Genomic DNA, 20,006 nt, shown 5'->3' with positions numbered 1-20,006 from the left:
TAAATTATCTTTCTTCAAATTACAACTCTTTAAGAAATGTTTCTAATAATATTTTTTTTTGAATTTTTTTCTAGAAATTTTCTTCTTGATAATAGCTACTTTAAACCTTTTTTTTTAATCTTTTGCTTGAAATTTTTATTTCTCGAAAATGAAGTTGTCATCGCTTGAGTAATGAAGGTACTTAAAGTCAACAATTTTTAATTTCAAAATATTCCATCAGCTTCAAATGAAGCTCGCCTTAGATCTGTCAAAATCTCTTTTTAATACCTCTGTACTCCCCTCATTCACTTTGAAGCCCATTTTTACTTTTCCCTTTTTGCAAATAAAATCTTAAGCGACATCTGGCGAGCAATTATCCAAATTAATGCGATTAAAATATTTGATCAACACTGTTGCCTCTACTCTGACTTCATATCATAAACATAATAGTTCTTTTAGAATCTATAATTTTTATTTTGAAACAATTTTCATTGAATTTGTGGCTTGTGGTAGAATTTCAGGTTCAGTTCAATTATACACCCCTTTTTTTTCTGCATGGGTTAGTTAGCACGAGAATAGGTCAAATGTTCATTTCCATTTTCTTAGTTGATTGATTCTTTTTCACAAAGGGTGTCAAGCCACATAACCTGCTTAAGTGATAGCATAGCGATAGTTTCGTGCAATACTCCACTTGTTGAAATCGGCTACTGGCAAAATGTATCATTTAAACTATCGATTCTGATTTGAGGAACCAAAATGGTAATCAACATATACCATAACGTTGACTCTGTTTAAAATTTTTCGGAGAACAGCATGCAACAAAGTGAAGCCACTTTCCTTGGAATCAAAATGAACTTAGATAGTTTTTGATATTGAGGTGTGCAGAAAGTATATATATATATAGCGTAATTTTGGAACTAAATGGAAATGTAAATCCATTTAGTCAAAAATATTCTTCATCGCTGCTAGTTAGAAAACTATTCCTAAAAGAAGCTTATTGACACTAAAACAACATCCTATTTTGTATTATAATTTCTGCCTGTTTTGTATTTTTTGACCGAAATTCTTTCATTTTGAAACAAAAGCAAGCAAACATACTAAAATACAACAAAAGAAAGGAGCAAAATGTAAAAAATTCAACAAACAAGTTGAGAGCCACTGTAGCGATACAAAAATATTGGTTAAGGCATATTTTAGGGTATAAACCTTCAACTATACAATTTCTTTACAAAGGACTTCTATCTTTGAATTAAGAATCTCTCCAAAGATTTAATTTTGCAAACTTTACCTCCGATGGTGAAAATATTTCGAACTATTTTCCATACTACTCCCTCAATGATATACAAAACTATTATTATTGAGTATACCTTAGGTAGATTCCTGTCTTGGAGAATTATTACCCAACAAAGATTTGCAATACTACTGAACTACTTGCTGAAAATAGGTACAATCGCGGCAGAGATGCCACTTATTCCAGAAACTCCGAACAATCCATTCTATTCAATTCTTACGCTGTGGGAAAACGCAAAGGTACTACCTTTTTCGATAGTTTTTTAAATATCGGCACTTCATTTTAAAATTATTTACTGAAATATGAAATCAAATTTATCAAAAACCAAATCGAATTTTGAAAAATCGTTTTTAATTTTTGAACTTTGAAAACTTTTAGTTTTTGAAATTTGAAAATTCTTAATTTTTGAAACTTTAAAATTTTTAATTTTTGAGATTTGAAAATGTGTAACCTTTTTTTAATTACTGATTTTTGTATAAATGTTTTTAAAGAACTCCAAGCAAGTTTCCAATAATAAATTGTGTACCTAAGAAAAGTAGCGTACCCTTAAGCATATTCAAGACAAACTTTCAATTGAACTACAGCTAAATTGCAACTGCATGAAAATAATGCAATCACAACATGTGAAAGAATTATTATTTTTTGCCTTGTTTACTTAAAATACTGTATACTCAATACTGATATATATATTCAATACTCGCATAATAGTTGTTTCGTACAACATAAGCAAATGATTGAATAAATAGAGAATAATAACAGTGCTCTTAAAAGTAAATAGTACACATGTACTTAAGTTACGTTGTGTCTAGGCAACTAAAGCACTTGTGAGTGCACGCAGACAAAACTGGTATTTTTTGTATACTGCTTATTCAGCTAATATGCACTCGTAAGTGTATTGCTTTGAAGAATTTTCTACAAAATATTACCTGCATGCACCATCTATTATTTAAGAAACAAAAACACAAAGAAAGCTTTATTTCAGCTGCACCGAAGTTCTAATACCCTTCACAGTTATCTGTTTTTGACAGGTTAGTTTGCATGACAGCTATATGCTATAGTTGTTCGATCTGAACAATTTCTTCGGATGTGGTAGCCATTCTTTAGTTAATAAGTTATGCCAAATTTCATGATGATATCTTGCCAAATAAAACTGTTTTCTATACAAGAACTTGATTTTGATCCATCAGTTTTTACTGTAGCTATATGTTATAGTCAACCGATCCAAAAAAAATGTATATGAAGATTGCATAGTTTTTTTGAACAATTATCCACATAAAATTTCCAGCAGATATCTCGTCGAATATAATAGTTTTCCCTACAAAGCCTTGATTTTGATCGCACAGTAATGGTCCTATCAGAAATTTTTTTTTCGAGATTTTATTGTTGTTTTGGACAATAATTCATGGCAAATTTTTTGAAAATATCTTGTAAAATATAAACGGTTTTCCATTGTAGAACTTGTTTTTGATCTATCAAATAGTATGACCGCTATGTATATTTCTCACTTGATCTGAACAATTTCTTTGAATATTGAAGCGCTGTTAAAGGTTATCATCTGAGAAAAATTTCATCAAGATATCTTTTCAAATAAAATTGTTTTCCCTACAAGAACTTCATTTTTATTTATCAATTTGTACGAATTTGTATGGCAGCTATATGCTATAATGATCCGATATCGCCGATTTCGACAAACGAGCAGCTTCTTAAGGAGAAAAGAACGTAAATTAAGTTTTTTATTACATACATTTTATTACATATATGTAGCATTAAATTTTTAGATTCCGTTGTCAGATATAACCAATTTATAACCAGTTTATAACCATTTTATAAGCAATTGATAACCAATTTAAAACTATTCTATAAGCAATTGATAACCAATTTATAACTATTCTATAACCAAAACTCATATTTTCTGCAATATGAGTAATATTTCTTTCTATTATATCGTTTTTCCTTCGCCTGTAAACTTATGACATGTGATATTACGCTGTTTTGCATTTGAGGTGACAGTATACACATTATAGAGTCCAGAATTTTTTTTTTTTTTTGAAAAATCTGTGGCAAGCTTAATACTTTGTTCAGGGTATAAGTATATATGTAATATTATAATAATATATATAAATAAGAATTTTTTATGTGTTGCTTAAATGCCTACATCACTCACGCATATAAAAAACACTTGAGCCAGAGTCGAGTGGCCCGTAACTGACAAAAGTAGCTCTTATAATATATGGCATTAGCCCTCCAAAGACTACACTGTAGCTTATGAAAGAGGCTTGTAGTATTATACACTCAATAATTATGGCTTGCGTTAGTATTGGTTGCTTTAAATTTTGTGGGGAGGACTAAAAATAAGCATAAAAATAATAAAAAATAAGAAGAAGATATATTTTATCCACGTGTCATTGCTAACTTTTCAAGCGTTTTCGCTACCCGCGCAGCAAAGGTTAACAAACTCGCGTGAAGCGCACACATGCACACATAACAACGAAAATGCCACCTCCGCTAACTCAATAAAATTTCATACTTTTGCTGTGAAAAATGAAATTTAAACACAAAATCAAATTTGAAATTGAATTCACCGACATGTTCTTGTTCATACACTTAACGCTGGAATCATAGAAGCGCAATGGCACACACATTTTCGCACAGAGTCTCTCACGCATACTATTACAGCTAACCAACTGCACGTGTACCGCTTGAGTTGCCATATGGATTTTCACATGCTAAGTTCGCACACTCCCTTTAAATATAAGCGTAATCTGGTACTCGCACCCGGGGGAGTCGCTGCTGGTGGCACCCTTCGTCTACGCTTACGAGACTTTAGCGACTTTCCCCTTTTTCAATTTAAGGCACTTCATACATTCGCTTACTTTTTTCTAGTATTTCAATCGCACTCATATATTTTCCATATTACCGCGCCGTTCCTTTAGCTGACTCCCACAACCAGTTGCTCTGAATTGCGTGTAGTTGAGTTAGGTTAAGTTGTCTGTCGCGCATTATCAGGTTATGCCTGATTTCACCTGACTTAATCTCTTTTCTCTTTCTTTGCACACTTTAACATATAACCTTTAACCCCCACGCTTAATGGTAAACGGGATGCAAATTTCACTTTTTTCTGCTTGCTCGCCTACACAAACAAATACATTTGCGGTTCGTGCCTTCTACACGGATTTTGTCTGTTGTTGTGTTTGAATTTTAATGAATTGTAGCTTTTAAATTGAATGTCTATGTTTTTTAACTGAAACAGAGATTTCCGATTTACATTTGTTTCACTAAGAACTTTTGTAATAAAATTTAATTATTTTTCTTTTGTGTTGTTGTAATTCCAGCAGAACTCTTGACGAATAAACACTACAGTATGTGAAGTTGTAGCGGGTTGTTGGGAAACCTTAGACTTCGGCTTAACTATATATTATTTTAGCTTCAGAGAAATATAACTTTAGAGAGACCTTAGGTCTGTTGTGCCCTCTCCTAAATCACAAAGACTCATCTGGCCCAGCATCGGTTTAAAATGCGATTTGATCTCGTAGGTGGCGGTTGCTTTAAGTGCCGTTTGACTATCGCTAATTATGGTTATACATCCGTTGGAGATTTATCTCTTTGCACTGACGTATTGAAAAAGACTTCTACCTGAAAAATGCTTGGAAAACTTCCCATAGGTATCGATAGTTTGGTACTTAGACCTGCGACTCCTGAACCGATTCCATCCGACGTTTTCGAACCGTCAGTATGCCACTTGTTTGTACTATACCTAAGCAGTGGCTGAAGAGTGGAATCATTTCACTCCGTCTTGCTGCCAAGGCTAACTTCGAACTTCTTGGTGAAGTTAATCCTTTTGGTTAACCCTCTTTGGAAGATCACTAATGGTAGTGTTCCACATAACTCTATTCTGGTTTGCAGTACGGTTTCTATCCATTTGCTAAATATGGTTATACGTTCGTTGAAGGTTTATGTCTGTGCACAGACTCACTGTTCTGAAAGATTTTACCAGTGAACAGTCCTAACTGCTTCTGATCTAGATGTGACATTTTCACAGAACCTCCTAAAGTTTGCCTACTTTACAGACCTAATCTCATTGCTGTATGAGGTTAGGTTGCGTTTATATTCCCACTATCTTCATGTCGGTTTCCTTTAAAGCTTTCAAAGGAAAGTTTAAAGCTTCTGATGGACATTTTGGCACATAAAAAGTGAAACCCATATGATATAGGAACTCCTTCAAAGTGACTTTTAAAATTAATGTAAGTGTAAAATGAGAACCAAAGCACAAAAGTTTTCGATGGAATAGTGTTTACAAAGAAAAAGGGAGTCACTATTTTTTTAACAATAAAAATTTGGAACAATGATTTTATCGTTTGTAGAATTTGGTCTTTATTCATCGAGAGCGAACTTCACTTCTCACTTGCCTAGTCAGTCCCAAGGAGCACTTGTTGGCAAGAGTTATTCTGGATTTCGAGACTGACATTGTTTATGGTGTTAAAACTGGTTCAAAATAAACGAAATTATCGACGACTTTGAAATTATGACTGTCAACAGTGATATTGGAGGCCCAGTCGCAAGTGCGACGACTGTTTGTTTGATGACAGAAAATATTTCGCTTGCCCTTTTTCACTACCAGACCAATTTGCTTCCTTGCCTTATTCAACGGCGCGATTGTTGTGGTCAATGATATCGAAGTCGTCGGCGTATGTCAGCAGTTGGAAACACTTGTAGAGAATCGTACTTTCTCCATTCAGCTTTGCAGCTCGTTTTATTCTCTCCAGTGATAGACTGAAGTAGCACGATTGGGAGTCCCCTTGTCGGAAATCTCGTTTGGTATCGAAAAACTCGGACCTTTCCGATTCCTATATATGTATATTATATATTATCGATAATATTTTGTTTTATTATTTATAGAGATTTCACTCTTAATTTCCTCCCCTTTGCATAAATCACCACTATTTTGAGTAAGTTGAAACTTGAAGTGAAATAAAAACCTTAAAGCTCATGAAAGCTTCTATTTTCACTCAACCAAAAGTTAATTAAAACTGCCATATTAGCGGCTCTTTTCGATGGCAATCCATTTTTTCGCCATGTTGCTTTTTTGTGTCTCACTTCATTCATTTAATAGAACATTAATTTAAATATTTCATTACTCCTTTGGATAGTTGTGAGTGCTCGGCTCGCGCAGATGCCTGGCGGGATTTTAATTAGCAAATTTTTGCAATTCTCCTCCGAACACTCTCGTTCATACTGCTGAAGAAGTAAAACACAGAGAAGCATTTTATATTTATTCAAATGTACAAGTGTGTGTTAAGCACAGGCACACGCATATACACTCAAGTAAGTTCAACGGGGAATATGTCAAATATGCTTACAATTGTCTGCGAATAATTTCAATTGGAATTGACGTTTGGTAGCAAGGCACAAATAAGTTCTTATTGCGCACAAGAAAGTAGCAATAAGGCAAAAGTCACGATACGCGTACTGCGTCGTAAGCATATACATACATATATACGGAAATATTGTATAAGTATAAGTGTGGAGGAAATCGCAATTGCCATTTGTTAGGCTCTTTTCTTCCCTTTGTGGCTGCTAGCAATTCTACTTTTATTCTTCCAAGTATATATATACTGTACTCATAAAAAATTCCACGCTTTTAAATTAAGTGAAGCGCGAATGGTAGTTGCTCTTTTACAGCTTTTCCGTGTATGTGTTTGTTTGATATAAAGATACTCTTATGTGTGATTGTTAGTGCATATAAAAGCAAATTGTTGTGTGTAGGAAAAAGTTACTTAAAAATAATAAAACAGAGATTCTACGTACTTTGGGAAATATGCAATATATTATTTATTAGTTTTCTTTAGTCATTACATTTTTTCCACAAATATCCTCCAACTAGTTACTAACTGATTACCACGAGTATTTACTTTCAGTTGTTAAAATTAAACCTGTTTGACAAATCTAAGCAATAAATTGAGGAGTTACATATCAGGCCAAACCTCTTTTTAATCGTATTGCCTTTAAAAAAAATTCAAAAATATACCTAAAAGTGTATATGTTTGTATGTAATATTGAAAAACTAGAATATCCAATTGCTCTGCTAAATTTTCTTTGACTAGATCAAAGCTCCAATAATAAATTTCTCCTCAAAATTTGCATTGAGATCCCAACTAGTTAATTCAGGACCAGTCTGGTGAGGTCTTCTTATATTTTTAAAAATTATTTATTTTTTTGACAGGGTCAAAGCTTAGAATATTAAATTTCTCTTCAAAATTTTTATTGGGATTGGTGCCCCAACTAGTTAATTCAGGACCAGTCCTGTAAACACTTTTAATATTTTTAAAAATTATTTCTTTTGAACTTTATCACTTCAACTCTTAGTTGAAAAAAATTAAATAATATTATATTCTTAACTGTAACCGTCGCTTAAGCCTTAAACCTTCTTATGTGTTTAAGAGGCAATTTTCCGAAAGAAAATTTGTATTTAAGTGTATTGAAGCCAGTTACTTAAACAATTGTGTACAAAAAAATTACAAATTTTAACTTATGCAATGAACATAATTATTTCAACTAGGCCCCAACTAGCACTTTTTCAACTCGCCACGCACTCTCTTCTTATATTTTTAAATTTAATTATTTTGAATATTTTTACTTCATCTAAATTCTCAGTTTGAAAAAATAAAATAAAAATATTTTATAATGTTCGTAACTAGTATATTAAAGACTAGTCCCATAAACTTTCTAATTTGTTAAAAAAAAAAACAATTTTTCGAATTTAAACATGGATTTGAGTGTAATGAAGAAAATGCTTGTGGCTAGTTCCTAACTAGTAACCTTAAGACTAGACACGTAATGACTCTTTATATTAAAAAAAAAAAAAAATTATTATTATAAAATTTTGCCACTTCATAAATTGAGTTGATTAAAACTCGAAAAAATAATACAATTTTAATAAGTAGTAACTTTAGGACTAATCGCTTAAATCTTCTTTTGTGTTTAAAAGATAAATTTTCGAATTTAAACTTATATCTGAGAGTAACAAAGAGAATTCTTGTGACAAATAACATTCAGATTAGACACGTAAAAACTCTTTGCATTAAAAAACAAAATGATTGTTATAAATTTTATCACTTAAATTAATTGAATTGATTAAAACTTGAATAAAATTATATACTTTTCCTAACAGACTTTTCTTACGCGTATAAAAAAGTTTTGAATTGGTCTTATATTGAAATAAATTTCAAATAATTATTTCGACTAGACCCCAACTAGTGCTATAAGAACTTGTCAAGTGTTGATTGCTTTCATATATTTTTTAAAATTAATTAAGTTGAATTATTTTTTAAAAATATAGGAAAACACGTAATATTCCTAACTATTAACTTTAGAGTAGTCACTTAAATATTTATCATGCGTTTAAAAAACAATTTTTTAAATTTCAACTTGTACTTAAGGGTATTTCATATAGTTAGGGTGACTAGTTACGAACTAGTTACTTTAGTACCAGCCATTAATAATTAATTTATATGAATTTTGTCACTTAAATTATGGAATGTTACTTACCAGCATCTTTAGAACTAGTTACTTAAACACTTCCTATGCGTTCAAAAACTATTTTTCTTAATTTATCATTGAAAAGGAACTCCCAGTAAGTTAAAATTAACAAATAGCATTTAATTATTAGTTTTTAAATTCTTTTATTTTTTTTATTTTGACGTTTCTGCTACTATTTCATTATTTTTTTGCTTTTTTATTTAAAATTAAACCCGCGTAATATCAAAAAATTTTTAACATTTACTACATTTCATGCCATTTCAACAGTACCTTTTGAAAAGTCATTTCCAATTCGCCACATTTGGCTACTTTAAGCCCAGTTTCCTAACTAGTTTACTTATATACACTATAAATTTTGGGTGCTATTTTAAACGATACATTACATTTGAAGGTTATTAAGACACATACTAGTCTATAATAAACTGGTTCATAACTAGTTACATTCTCCCCAATTTAGTCATAATATACAGACTAGTTTATAAAGACCTGGTCTATAACTGGCGACGTTTAGACCAATTGATTTATTTCAGTGCTGCTATCGTTGTTCCCCAACATTTTTTTCAACATCACTTGATGTATTCCACATTTTGTACTTATCTCAGCTTGAAACCTTAACTGAACTATTTTATTACTTTTCCTCCAAATTCAAAGTATATGAAATGTTTAAAGCTTGGAAATAACTTTACTCTACTGCCAATCACATTAATTTCACTAGTGAAAGAAAGGAAAAATGTTTTTACTAAACACCAATATCATTCTACTTTTCCTACAGGGAAGTTATACACTCTGCTTACACGTCGCAGCGCCTTAATAATAACGTTCATAAGTCTGTGTGTGTTTTTATGACATTCGTGACGATGACGACTGAACTGATGACGATGATGCTCAACGCAGTGTACACCATGCATTTGGAATATCCTGCAAACCACTTCCTACGCAACCGCCAGCATAACCACCTCCCAACCGGCAGCGTAATTTTTGAACTTGTCCATACTCGCTAACACGCATTGCTTTTTGGTGCGTAAATTCGTTGGTATACTAGTCACGACAGCCAGTTAGTTGTGAAGTGTAGACCAAGTGACTTTTGCAGTCGCATGAATGTGGATGTATGTAGTATATTATATATTTGCTTAGAAATGCGCCGGTTTTTTTTTTCTTCATTTCAACGCTGAGCGTCTCGTGGCTCGCCAGTTAAGGTTGCGCTTTTCAATCTCTGTCTTTGTTGTGTATATTTTTATATATTTTTTAACATGAACAGGGTATATAAAGCTGGTTATGAAGTGCATGTTAACATTGGGAAGTAAACGTCGGAGATCCTAAAAGTATGTATGTATAAATCATCTGTGTGATGGGCTGAGACGATTTAGCTATGCGAACTAGTGCCTTAGTTGTGGAGATATCGAACCGAAATCTTGCACACGTTATTTTCTCTTCAAGCAACTTTTTATTTGTTAGAACTGTAGCTATCGATTGACTATATCATATAGCTGTCATACAAACGGATCGGTCCAAATAAAGTCCTTGTATGGAAAACTTTTTTATTTCAGAAGTTATCTTTATGAAATTTGCCATAACTTATAATCTAAGACATTGCTGAAATCTCGGAAGAAATTGTTAAAATCGAATTACTATAACATATAGCTGTCATACAAACTGATCGATCAAATTCGAGTTTTGATTTGAAAACTTTTTCATCTGGCGAGATATTATCACGAAATTTGGCACAGAATATAACATAAGGCAGCGCTACTAGGTCTGAAGAAATTCTTTAGATCGGATCACTATAGCATATAGCTGTCATACAAAATGATCGATCAAATTCGAGTTTTGGTTTGAAAACTTTTTCATCTGACGAGTTATCTTCACGAAATTTGACGTAACTTGCCATCTAGACATCGCTGCCATATCTGAAGGAATTGTTCAGATCGATAACTATAACATATAGCTGCCATACAAACCTATCGAAGAAAATCATGAAAAAAATAATTTTTTGCCATAAGAAATGCGACTATGAAGGATATTTCCGCTTTGCTGCAACCCAAGTTAATTTTTTTGTTGTTTTTATGTTAACGCAAACCAACACAACCAATTATAGTCACATGGTTCGTGAATTGCTCGCGACGCGCATCTTAAATGCAATCGAGCTTATTTGCCGGCGTTGAAGCGCCTGTGTCTGCGTATGTGAAGCTTAAGAAATGTCAGTGAACTTTTTGTTTTTTATGTATTTTTTTACTTTCATTCTGTGCCCTTTCCACGCTGCTTCGCTCCGTTGCTGCCTTTAATTCCTTTATGCATGCTCTAAATTATGGAATTACTTGCACTCATACAAATAAATTTGATTATACGTGCGTGTGCCTGTGGCGAAAAAAAAACGCAACGTTGTCTCATACACTGACAAACACCCTGAGAAACACACATACACCGAGAAACACATACACATTCTTATGTTAGAACAATTCGGAATGTGAACGCGACACTTTGTAACTTGAAACGGAAGGAATTGCGGAAATGTGCAAACCCTTTCTGAATGCTTTCTTCTACTTTGTTTTATTCCGTTTTTCTAATTTCTTTGCGTTTCCGCGAAAACCACCAAATTGCCATGGGGAAATAGCAAGAGCGGAAAGCAAATAAGGAAAGCGTCAAAAGCGTGTGTGTCAGTGTGTCGGTGTGTGTGTTTTGAAGAGGGAAATTATATTTTGAATTGTTTGGCGTATTATTCTAGAATTTCTTACACTTTGTAGCAAACAAATAAACTTAATTTGCTTCCGAGTGAACGAGACCTGCTTAAAGTACATACAAAGTATCATTACATACATAACCGTTATTTGTAGAGAGTTCATTATAATTGCGGTTTATTAGCCTATCTTAAATGGATTGTGTGTGCAATTTATGATTATAAAATGTATGTAAATGCATGAAAGGGGGGTTAGTTATCAACATTTATGCGAGGATTGGGCGAAAAATATAATAAGGATTGTCCCCCTAAGCTATATATGTACACTTTAGTCATTGAAACTCCAATTCCCTTAGCCCTCTTAAAAAAAATACCTCTTCAGTCGACCCGACTTTTCCCGCGGCGAATGACTTTTTGCTCTATCGAATGTTGCTTGACCTCTCCTATGAACCTATGGATCCATGGTTCGTCGAAGGTCGAGCCATCCATCCTATCCATCAAATTTACGATTTGTAGGGCAGCCTTTACCTTGTGCCGAGCGGTTTGGCATTGTGAAGTTAGCACTATTGAATGTTGCTTGACCTCTCCTATGAACCTGTGGATTCATGGTTCGTAGAAAGTTCCATAAAAATGCAGAAACTCCTAATTCTCCTAGAATAAGCAAATACGGTACCGACAGGTTTTTTTAATGCCCAATATTTCGTACATGGTATGACGCAGGTGGTCTTTCCAGATGCCCAAATTTTACCAAAAAGAATCTACACTTTATGTAGGTTAATAAATTTACTTTGCGCTATTGGAACTATTGGACGATTATGATAGGTGATTCTTTTACGGAGATACAAAATGGGTGTTGAGAAAATTCCATCGAAAGGAAGGGATTAAACCTCTTAAGTGTTGGCTTAAGACAGAGTGATTCCTTAGCCTACTTTCTAAGATTCTATCAACATCTACTGTTTTCATAACCATTTAAAATTCTCAATACTTTGCAAACAAATACAAGTCTCATATTTTATAATTTATATTTAATATAAGTCATATTCACTTTCGCTGCCATTCCAGCCGGCAGCCTGATAACAATTTCCAAAAAAAGCCACTTTCGCTTAATAAACTGCCTTTCAAAACTGCATTCCAGTATGCCCGCAAATATTATTTTCTATTTTCGGCTGTAAATAACGAAGCCAACTATTCGTGCCCATGCAGGAAGTGCATCACACGCCACCATCCATTATCCACATCGCTACTTAGATATAGGCAAATACTTCTAAGTGTGCGCCCAAAAACTACAGTTAAGTATATCAACATATTATTTATGCATTTTCCGAGCAAAGCGCATTTAAAGGCGTCATAAATCTGCATGAAAGCATTACACACAACTCGTTCGTGTGGTTGTTGTAAGTGTTATAGTGTAGTGTGTGAGTCGAGACTGAAAGTATCTGGGTTTATGTGAGCACTCAGGAATACCAACTTAAATGCCGCAACTTGTTTACACTTGACTCGTAGGCGTAAGGAGAGAGTGGTGGAGAAAGGGTTGTTGAGAGGAGACAAGTTTAAATATTACTCCAGCAGTGTTGAGTGAGAATACACTGGAAGGCAGGCATTCAAAGCATGCGAGTACCATAATTTAGCAGGTGGGAGCGGCAAAATCATGTAGGCTTTGGACTTACCGCATATTATATATTTAATCATTATGCATTCCGTACTTCTATAATATTGAAAACGGACTATGGAAAAGTATTGGCTTCCTGACCACCTTTCCTTTGACTATTACCCACTCCAGGATGTCGGCTCGGACTACTAGTATATTGTTGTGCTTTACTCCAAGAACCTCTAATAAAGGAAGTTCTTCTCCGAAGAACCTGGTAGCACTTAGTACCTCCAATTGACACCAAACAGTAAAAAGGAAGAATGAACAGCGCGCAGTTGAAAACCAGTATAGTGATACGATATAGAACAAGGGGACTTAAGACTAGCGAAATCATGCTGCAATAGGATTGGATTAAACATTATTCCTATTAGAAGGTTATTTGGCGATAGAGAGTTAAAGAAATTAAATGAGGGAAAAAGCTCTTAAAGATCGTATATCTTTCCAGGATGAAATAGTAAACCTTACTGATGAGAAATGTCAAAAGAGCGAGGATAATACACATGTGTCGAAGCGCAGCACTTGAAGTCGCGCTGGAGCTCACACTGCTCTATAAACTATGTAATCAATCAGACGGCAAGCATACGAAGGCAACAGAGGAGTATGAAAAGCGAAAAATAAAGTATTCTCAACAAATGAGACCTAAGGTGAAGAGATACCACAGAAAGATGGCGAAACTAAAATTGTAAATTCCACAAAGAAGTTTCAAGTTACTCAGCAGTACAACTGACTTTAATGATTCTATGCTTGGCCTATTACTGCGGATAGTAGAGCAGATATGCAGCATGCTTTCCGAGTATATTTCTTCTCTCTCTCTCTCTTCTTCTTTTTTTTTAATTTTTATTTTTTTATTTTTTTTTTTTTTTTTTTTTTTTTTTTTTTTTTTTTTTTGACATAGATACCGCTTATCCAATTATAGCTGAGTTTAAAGCAGCCAGGCTGTTGTTTCCTTTTCGTTGGGGGCGTTTTTTACGTTGCGGGTTCCAAACCCAATGCACAACCCTAAGAAGGGATGGTTCGCCTTCTCACTTTTGCTCGCCTGCAAACGGATTTTTATTGATTACCCAGAGGATACTTGGTCTAAGACCGGAAGTCATTAGCTGCTTGAGCCATACTGAGCGATAGTCAAACGATACTAAAGGCGATCTCAGCCTATGAGATCAAATCGTTAATGATGCAGAAGTGCATAGAACGGCTGAGCTGCATATTAGTTTGCAACCTCATCTGATTACTGGGGCATAAATGGTCATCAATGTACGAGCGGATGAACTTTCCCGCTCTGTTGTTGCTTCTATAATGACCATAACTTTGCATTGCGGTGGGAACCCATACTATAAAAGAGCTGCTCAACATGAAGACGAGAGTAAGAAGAGAGAGAGAGATAAAGGCAGAAAATAGCAAGTATGTGCCATGGAGAGCTGCTAATAAGAGGTTAACACACAAAAAATATAAAAACGAAGGAAAAACGTTTCCATAAACAAACTTCGCCTACTGGTCGCTTTTACACTGGATATTAAAGGCGCAAAAAGCATATGTCCAACATGGATATATGTAGGTCCTTATGCAAACTGTAGATTTATATGTTATATTGAACAGGATACTCATGTGCACCTAATTTTTGATTGCATAGCAATCTGTAAGCGCAGGCTTAAAGCCCGTGGATCCATATACCAGTATACGGACCAAACCACCTCAATAGCACATAGCAAATTTCTGAAATCCAACAGAGTGCTGGGACTTTGCGAATGCATGTCATGGAGACGAAGGCACAAAACCCCTCTCAATCATAGCTTTTTATTAATATAGACCCCGCTTTTCTGTTACAGAAAATATTATAATAACCCGCCAATCATTCTTCTTCTTCTTTTCGCTGAGGCTGTTTTGATCTTTTCATTTGGTGTGTTATTTTTTCCTGACGGTTTCCAAACCCAGCACACAACCTTGGGGAGTGAGGATTCGCCTTCAAAAAAAATTAAAAATAAAAATAATATATATATCGTTTTTGTTTACTCCACTTTTTATCGGAGACCGAGTAGCTTAGAACTAGTACCAAATGGACCAGTTCAATAAATAACTTTGTAAAATTATATAATGCTATGAACCTCTGCCGTAATATGTTATTTTCGACTCATTTAGCTCAAAACTAGTTGCAGTCGAACTAGTCTTCTTTATTAAACGAAACTACTAAACATATTTATCTTAAGCAATAAATATTTATCTTAAACTGCTATGTTATAACAATTTGCGGCGCGAACAAAAACTATCAAGTTTGCTGTTAAACCTTACTTGCAACTTGTGAAATAAATACAGTTCAAATTCCAAATTCCAGGCTCTGATATATTAGACACCCCTTACTATATGCATGCTCAATACAAAAATTCTCCACTTCTGTTAATCTTCTCGCATACTAACACAAATATTCATATATATGTATATAAACATATTCAACACGAATATATTTATATATATATTGTTATATTATGTATTACTTATATATAGAAATACATAAGTGAACACCACTACTAGTGTTAACTCTGCGCCATGCTAACGAATCGCTTAATTATTCATAATACGAAAAGTAGCCCAACAGCAGCTACAACAAAGCCCAAATTGTTATACCATAAACACGAAATAACCGCAAGAATAATTTTATGCAAGCCTTAATGGAAAGTAAATGAATATATGTATGCTATATACGTACTTTGGCTAACGTTCATGCGCATGTGTGCGTGCTTGCATTTAGTCAACTTATTTGTAGCTGCTTTTAGGCGCTGTAAGCGTTTATCGCTTTAAGCGTATGCATAAGCATGATTATGGTTTGTATAAATATATATATGTATACATATCATATATGTAAGTACATACTATATACATATTTAGAACATTTTTGGTGCTTATATCAGTCGTGTATATGTAGGCGCTTAATGATATTAAGCTTAGCCAATATTTATGAGCATTTGGCAGTACGGATTTTTGCCGGCAAGCCAAGTGAATGCGTGTGAATGCCCATGTAGTTATTAATGCTTGGAAAGTAGATGCATACATACTTATAGTTACGTGCGCTAAAATGTGTATTTGTAGTCTTAGGCGTCGCCAATGTTACTCTTATTCATTTCCATATAATTTTACAAATCGTTGTTATTTGTATGTATTAACAGTATATGTATATTTTCATATATATTATAATAGGTAGGATAATAAACACACAAATATCATAGTAAATAATATTCCTAATTGTGCAATTCTGTATAATCGCCAATTCACAATTTGATTTGCCCAAATTATGGCCACAATGTAACAAAGTATTATATAAAGTCTATAAAAAATTAAATAAATTAAATAGTTATAATTTTATTGTGGATTTTACTAAACATTCTTAGAATGAATATCGCGAAATTTACATTTTACAAACATAACTTCTTTTTATTTTGAACTTAATTTCATAATGTCACTCTCAAGGAAATCATCCCTATTAGCAAAAATTTGAAACAACTGATTTTCATATAAGTACTTTCCATGAGTCAAATTCACCAGCAAAATCATTGACCATAGACAAGAGCAAATAGTTATCAATCGGTGTTTGATCCGGACTATATGTAAGATTAATGCACAAAAACTAGCAACTAAGCTCCCGGGGCTTCTCTTGAGTCAGTATCATTACATTTGTTGGAACTGGCGTTGTATTGAAAAAAAAGACCAATTCCCCTCCTATTTTCCAAAAGTGATCCCTTCTGGTCGATTGCTTCTTTATATAGTGATACCGGTTCAAACTAAGGAGCCGTGGTGATCTTACCAAACACATAGCAAAACCTTTTGCACCGTCAATGCTCTCTGCACCACCATTTCATCACCAGTAACTGAAAAGTAAGTGACATATGTATGTCACTCGCAGTGAGTCGGTACAAATGGTGGATAATAAAGGATTGAAGATTAACCATCCGCATCATAAATAGACTGGTGGAGGAAACGGAATCGACGAAACCAAAAAAACAAAACGCTTTACTGGCTGTGACAGCAATATTCACACTTTCAGCCGCTTGGCATGTCTCTTCATCTTTAACGTATGACCGAACAGTCTTATGCTTACGAAGACCGAAGTACTGTAAGCCGTAACTATTGAAAAAATATTCTTGGTGTATACATATCACAGGCAACTATAAGGAAGATACCGCGATAAAAGAACGAAAAACATTTTTATATAATATGTCAAAATAGTCTTGCGGTACTTCTTGCGGTATTTTTATTAAATTTTCAATTGTTCATAAAAAATTTTTTGATGACTCATGCCCAGCTCTTGACCGATGCAACGGCTGCTACTATGCCGGTCTCTTTCGACCAATTCAGCGATTTTATTGCAATTTTCGACGGCAGGCCTTCCAGAGCATGGCGCATCTTTGACCACCTCTACACCAGAACGAAAACGTTGAAACCATCGCTGTGCGGTGGAAATGGAAACTGTATCGGGTCCATAAACTCCACAAATTTTATTGGCGGCTTGAGATGCATTTTTGCCTTTATCGTAGTAGTACTGTAAAATATGCCGTATTTTCACTTTATTTTGCTCCATGTTTGCGACGCTATAACTCACGAACGACTTAAAAGAAACGACAATCAATCAAACACGTGTTAGCGCGTGAAATGAGCTTTCCAAAAAGGTATAGCATGACTCGATGCGACGAATAAAACTAGAACTATGCGCTCTCAGCGCCAACTAGCGAAAATACCGCAAGACTTTTTTGACAACCTAATATTATTTTTTAATTAGTAGAAAACATTTTGTATTAATTTATATTTGTACTTAATGTGAGACAATTTCCTATATTAATTTCATTTGATAAGAAGTGCTTAAGTATTTACTTATAAATTAATATTCATAAACAAATCTACGAAAGCGTAAAATCCGATTATTTTTAGAAAACCTACACTGTTGTTATTGCAGCAACAAAAAAAACCAAAAATAAAAGTCCGTGACCGGTCCGTATTCATTCAATTTGCTACTTGAATAGTATTAATTATAATTAAATCGAGACAAGTAAGTAATATTATCCGTGCTTTTAGGCAGATTAAATTAAACAAATCACGCCTGAAGTTATGCTAAGAAATATTATATACACTACATTATTTTTTCAAAACATTTGATTTATTTTGTAACGCACCATAGCTGCTGCTGTGTAAGATGCACACTTACAAATTAACACAGCTAAGACTTAATTTCCATTTACTTACGCTAATTTGCCACTTAAGGTCAATGGTCCAACAGAGCCATATAAAAAACTTGGCTCAGCTTTTTTATACTCTATACAAGATGTTCCTACAGAGTTTAATAGTATCGTTCACCTAACGGTTGTGTGTATCACTTGTAACTAATCGAAATGGATATAGGGTTATGTATATATTAATAATCAGGTTCAAGCGACGAGTTGAAATCCGGGTGACTGTCTGTATGTCCGTCCGTCAGTGCTATGACTTGACTAAAAATAAAAATGTGACCACTGTGATTTTCGCAGAACCAAGGGGCTCCTGTGAGCAAACACTTTTGAAAATTTGGGCGTGCAACCGGCCTCTAATAAATTTAATGTTCATATTTCCTAAAATACTATACCAAATTTGCAAAACGCAAATGATATAAGAACTTCTACCACAGGGTGAAAATTGATGGAATTGGGTAAAAAATCTCTTTCACTTCCTATATAACAGTACAGAAACATTACATTTTATACCCGAGCTTTACGGAGGTCGTGTAAAATTGGACGATGGGAGTGACACCGTCCACTTTTTGGTGAAATCACATATCTCAAAACCCAACTGACCAAATTCGACTAAATGCAGTACGTGACCTTCTTCTGATATTCCTATGTCAAAGTGCGAGAATGGACGATATCGTACTACAACTACGCCTCTTTCCACATAGCACAATTTCAAATTGTGTTTGATTCGTTCACTTTTTAGCACCCAAATCAATAAGCAACCGATACAGCGGGATAAAATATTACACCAATAATTCCTTTAGAATATGCCACCTTATGACCAAAAATGGTCCAAATCCAAACCAAATTGTTCAATCTCCTATGCACCGAATAAGGGTGCCGCAGTATGTGTAGTTGACTTTTCACCGAAAACATCGGTCAATGTATGGGTAAAAATCTAAATTCAGAATAAATTCTTTTCTGATAATAGTATCTCTATGTATCAAAAATAAGTGGAATCGCTACCCTGAGCCCTCACATACCTAATATAATGCTTTTCGAACTTCCAAGTGACTTTGTGCTGGATATACCGTCCAATATTTGAGTTACCTCAATGAATATTTCAGAACATGATTTACTTATAACGGTATATATTTGTGCACAAAATAGATACAGTTGGGCGAAAATTGGACCTAACCCCCATAATCTATTAGGAGGATTTTCGAGTATCCGACTGACTGTTTGGTGCTTGTATGTGAAGTAACTTAATGATAATAGTTAATGGATAATATCGGGTCAATACTACCCCTTACTTCTATATTTTGCTGAACAATTTCTCGAACTTTAATGCTTGCAAATAGCAACAGCAGAAAATGTTGGGTAACATCCGAACTTAACGTTTCCTTACATGTTAATCCTTATTAATATTATATTTTATGATATATTTTTACTTTAAATATCAATTTTTAATACAAAAGCAACATTTTCCTAAATTTTAGGGTTTCTTAATACTTTATTGCTTTGTTATAAAAGCGGAGAGCAGTTTGCGAGCGCCGCCAAGCAGCAACAACAGCAACAGTGGTACGTTGAAGAAGAAGCTTAGTTCGAGTAAGACAAGTTTGGATGACAACTATTGTACGGGAACCATAAATAGTCCGCTCAGTTGTAAGTATGGAAAAATTATAGTAAAGTTGT

The 20,006-nt window shown here is 34.0% G+C and overlaps 1 protein-coding gene across 1 annotated transcript in view; it reads left to right on the top strand.

Annotated features, from left to right (window-relative positions):
- LOC108967787 overlaps positions 1-20,006 on the top strand; it is a 291,336-nt gene that overhangs the window by 266,114 nt on the left and 5,216 nt on the right. Inside the window, exon 19 of the mRNA XM_018931415.1 lies at positions 19,811-19,976. Within this exon, the coding sequence (XP_018786960.1) occupies positions 19,811-19,976 (166 nt within the window). The remainder of the gene's footprint in view (positions 1-19,810; positions 19,977-20,006) is intronic.

Source organism: Bactrocera latifrons, unplaced genomic scaffold, assembly GCF_001853355.1.
Source record: "Bactrocera latifrons isolate USDA-ARS-PBARC rearing strain unplaced genomic scaffold, ASM185335v1 scaffold_2, whole genome shotgun sequence".
NCBI lineage: Eukaryota > Metazoa > Arthropoda > Insecta > Diptera > Tephritidae > Bactrocera > Bactrocera latifrons.
Note: the sequence above shows the minus strand (reverse complement) of the source record. Positions and strands in the feature narration are given on the sequence as shown.